This window comes from Uranotaenia lowii, chromosome 1, assembly GCF_029784155.1.
Source record: "Uranotaenia lowii strain MFRU-FL chromosome 1, ASM2978415v1, whole genome shotgun sequence".
Lineage (NCBI taxonomy): Eukaryota > Metazoa > Arthropoda > Insecta > Diptera > Culicidae > Uranotaenia > Uranotaenia lowii.
In genome coordinates this window covers 116179231-116183375 of record NC_073691.1, presented here as the reverse complement: position 1 = coordinate 116183375, position 4145 = coordinate 116179231, and the positions used below count along the sequence as shown (strand labels likewise).

The 4145-nt window shown below is 37.1% G+C and overlaps 1 protein-coding gene across 2 annotated transcripts; it reads left to right on the top strand.

The window, feature by feature from the left end:
• The first annotated feature begins 708 nt into the window (after window positions 1–708).
• Window positions 709–1769, top strand: LOC129739242 (mpv17-like protein 2). Of its 2 annotated transcripts, none has more exons than XM_055730665.1 (2): window positions 709–844; window positions 927–1769. In XM_055730665.1, exon 2 carries the CDS (start codon window positions 934–936, stop codon window positions 1495–1497), a length of 564 nt encoding a protein of 187 aa, XP_055586640.1. In that variant the 5' UTR covers window positions 709–844; window positions 927–933; the 3' UTR covers window positions 1498–1769. The 2 variants fall into 2 exon arrangements, with proteins under 2 accessions (XP_055586640.1, XP_055586639.1); XM_055730664.1 differs by having other exon boundaries at window positions 899–1769.
• The last annotated feature ends 2376 nt before the right edge of the window (window positions 1770–4145 follow it).

The window sequence follows — 4145 nt, the reverse complement described above, 5'->3', positions numbered from 1 at the left end:
GATTCTATGAACTTAAAGTTAAGTACCCTTTTTCCTCCTTGCGATGGATCAAAACGGAGTTCGAACTGCGAACTCAAAATTGATCCCTTTTTTTCCTTCGGCAAGGGATCAAAGCTGAGTTCGACCTTATGAACTAAAAATTGAACTCTCTTTGTTGGACTGAAAACACTTAGCGAGTTCAGTCCGAACCGGAACAGCAACCAACGAACACGTCGCAAAATTTTGTCGTTCCGGAACAATTACCGGAAGACTATGAAGGAACTTCATAATGAAATGCATGTTCACCGTGTCAGCGTAAAATTCTGTCCGTCATTGTCATCATATGGTGAGCGGCTTGGAATGTCCGGAAACTTCCGGATGTTGTTTACTTCCCGTGGGAAGTAACATCCGGAAGTTTTCTTTGACCGGGAATGTCAAAACTTTCCACCGCTCTGTAATTGCAATGCAATGTACCGGAACAGCAACATCCGGGTACAACAAATTTTAATCATCCTTTAATTCCTTGAAAATCAGCTACCCTCGAAAAAAAAGGATAAATTCGAGTTCGGCTGCCGAACTTAGTATTGAGTATGCCTATCAGAACTTAGTTTTGCTGTTGCCCAGTCAAACTCAAAGTTGAGGGAAGCCATCGCAGTGATGTTTTGAATCAAAACTACTTAATTTTGAGTTTAAATAAAAGAGCGTGTGCGTCCATAAATAAACAGAAGAGTTAAGGGAACATTACGGCGTCAAGACGAAACATCGGAACATCACATGTGTAGTATCGTACTTGCTTTCTTCGAGTCCTGATTATCTGATTATCCTTGATAAGAAAATTGCGGTTCATATCTATATTCGGTACAAGGTAATGAATTTATACATAGTTTAAATAAAAAGAATACCAGTATTTCATTTTCAGGAATACAATTATCAAACCACCAAAAAAGGAAACAAATGAAAAGAGTGCTTATCCATTTGCGAACATGGTCTCGGAAGGCGTTCAGCAGTAAATTTTTACTTTACACAAATGTTGGAATTTCATTAACCCTTTCTGGGGTAGGTGACATAATTGAACAGCATTACGAAATCTACTCTGGTGATATGGAAACCTGGGATCGCAAAAGGACGCGACAGATGTCGATATCTGGTTTCACCGTGGGAATATTCTGTCATCACTGGTACAACTTCATGGATCGACGGTTTCCGGGACGCACTGTACAAACTGTGCTGAAAAAAGTGCTCATTGATCAAACCGTAGCGTCTCCGATAAATATTCTGATTTTTTTCATCACTCTGGGATTCTTACGGTCGGCATCCGTGGACGAAGCTTACCGGGAAATGAGCGAAAAATTTGTGCGGCTCTACACGGCTGAATGGGTAGTTTGGCCACCTGCTCAATTAATCAATTTCTATCTTCTGCCAACGAAATATCGGGTTCTGTATGATAATACGATTTCTCTAGGTTACGATGTGTATACCAGTCACGTAATTAATCATGGTTCGGAAGCTAAAAGTTGACCCACGAAAATACCAATTTCACTCTAAAGCCTAGTCCACACTAGGAGACAGTTCGTCTCGAGACGGTCTCAGCGTCTCCCATTTTCTTCGGGAGACACTGAGACCGTCTCAGGTTTCCAACAACAACAACAGACAACAAAGTCCGTCTCACAACAAAAATCGCAGTTCATGTTGCCAGTGTGGACTACACGGAGAAAAAAGACGACAGTTGTTCCAATTATTTCAGCTGGTTATACCAATGATCGAAATGCAGTTGATTTTTTCGCATTCAACTTCTTTTATAATAGATTCAACTACAAACTTCGAATTGTCCTTACGCAATCAACTATCAACATAATGCATTCAACTGTATGATTTATTTTATGCATTCAACTATAAATACAATAGATTCAACTACAAACTGCTGATTGACCTTATGGAATCAACTATGAATATAATAGATTCAATTGTAATGGTATAATTGATTCAATTGTAGATATGATAGATTCAACTACAAATGTATTATTAATTCTAGGTACCCGCATACTAAAAAACTACATCTCAAACAGTCTGCACGATACATCTACAGCTCCAGAAATAGTGATTGTCTCTGAAAAAGTAGCGGTTATATTAAACTTTACTTCGACGACGTTAAAAACGAAACATAAACGTTCATGTGAAAAGGTGAATGGTATCTAGAAACGTGAACAAATGGTATTCACGATCTTTCACGATTAACTTCAACTTTTTTTTAATCGTACAAAAAAGATGCTGAACCGTTACCCATAGCGTTCATACCTTCTGTCAAACTCACGTCAAAAATGACCGAAATGCGGATCATAGATGCCATATGATTTTGCAAAAAATCAGAACAAATTTATGAAATCTTTGATTTTTTTTTATTATTCTTTTGCGACTGTATAGAGTAGATTCAACGACGAAAAACTTGGAAATACTGGCTGAGGTATCGAGTGATTTTAAAATAATGTTTATTGATATTACCAACATATTTATGAAGTAAATATGTCCACGAAATCAATCCCCTTTCCCATTTCCGTGGTGTGTGAAAGTCTCCTTACATAATTCGAAAATGTTTAAAGCAGTCTTAGATTGAAGTCGGGAAACTTTATTTGAATTTTAAAAATATCTAAATAATAGAAAAAACTCTTTGATATTTTATTCTACATTAAACTCTGCAATACAACATACGCATTCAGTTGAGTTTATTTTGTCACATTATACGCCTTGTCAAATATATTGGCATGAATTTCCGAAATTTTTTTGACAAGAAAAATCTTAGTACTTAAATTTATTTCATTTGTTATTTTTACTCTCTAAATCCAAAAGTCAACAAATCTGGCACCACTGACTATTTACCGCTTTTAATTTGTTTTGTTCGCGGTAATTTTGTTGCTACTCTTCGGGATCCTGTGGCAAAAAACTGAAAGTTTTCTGTGCGAAAAAGGAGCAGCACCAGTACTCAGGAGCTCAACAACAGCACCGGCAAACTGGAAGGCGAAATGATTGAAACATCCGCACCAGCTCTTTCGAATAAGGCAACGAAAATGCCCAAGAAAATATCAGCATCGCGACTACCGAGGCAGTACCGGAAACCATTGGACGGTTGTTTGTTACAGGTGGGTTAAATACAAAATTTAAGTGTTCTGAGATATTCAAATATTTAAGAGTAGATGGCCAATATTGAGAACTTTTTTTTTGCTTTCAGGTTATGGCTGCTAGCTGTCTTCACAGCGGAAGTTCGGTTGAGGGAATGGTTGACCGGCGAACCAGACGAATAATAATTCCACATCAATCGAGTGTTCAGATTCCGCGGGGTCGTTATTAGACCAGATAATGTACTTCGAAGGCCCGCGAAAATTGCCGGAAAGGAAATCCCTCCACAATGCCTGCAGCGGTGATTACGGATAAATATATGTCCCATGTAACCTAGCATTTAGTGCATCAATCGCCACATTCATCCGGAATATAAGCAAATGTAAGTAGAAACCAATCGAATAAATAAAAGTGAAAAACATTTTCGATTAAATGTTATTTTGAAATCCGAAAATCTCAATATTATTCTGTGTGTGTGCCATCCACGTACGATTCCAAAACCGTGTGCGTGATGTTTTAACGAACGGTTCCTAAAACGGTCGGCGTTGCATTGGACTAAAGAAAGTCAAACCGTTACGAGACTTTTAACGTTGAAGTTTAGGCATGATAGCTCCTCAAAATAACTATAATGAAACGATTCGTACAATAATCATTCCGATTTCTGTAACAGTTCGATTAACGGTTTGATAAACCGTTTAAAATATGCTTACACATGTTCATTCTAGAAGCAGTTCAATGCCCTGAAAACGTTATTCATAAGCGTTATATAAACCATACTCTGACTGTTACTAGAACAGTGTCTCCATATAGAAGTTTTAACAGTTTTAAACAGTAACATAACTTAACGCCATATTCAACAGACCGTCGTTTTGGAATTCAAGATAAGTGCACAGTTTTTTATGGTTTCTGATATCATTTTCTAAACGTTTTTTTACGCTGTTTCGAATCGTTTTATAACTACTACAGGAACTGTTATGTTACAATATTTTCGTATTCGGGTATTGAACCATAAATATATTAAATAAAACTATATTGTTATGATAGATTCTGTGTTA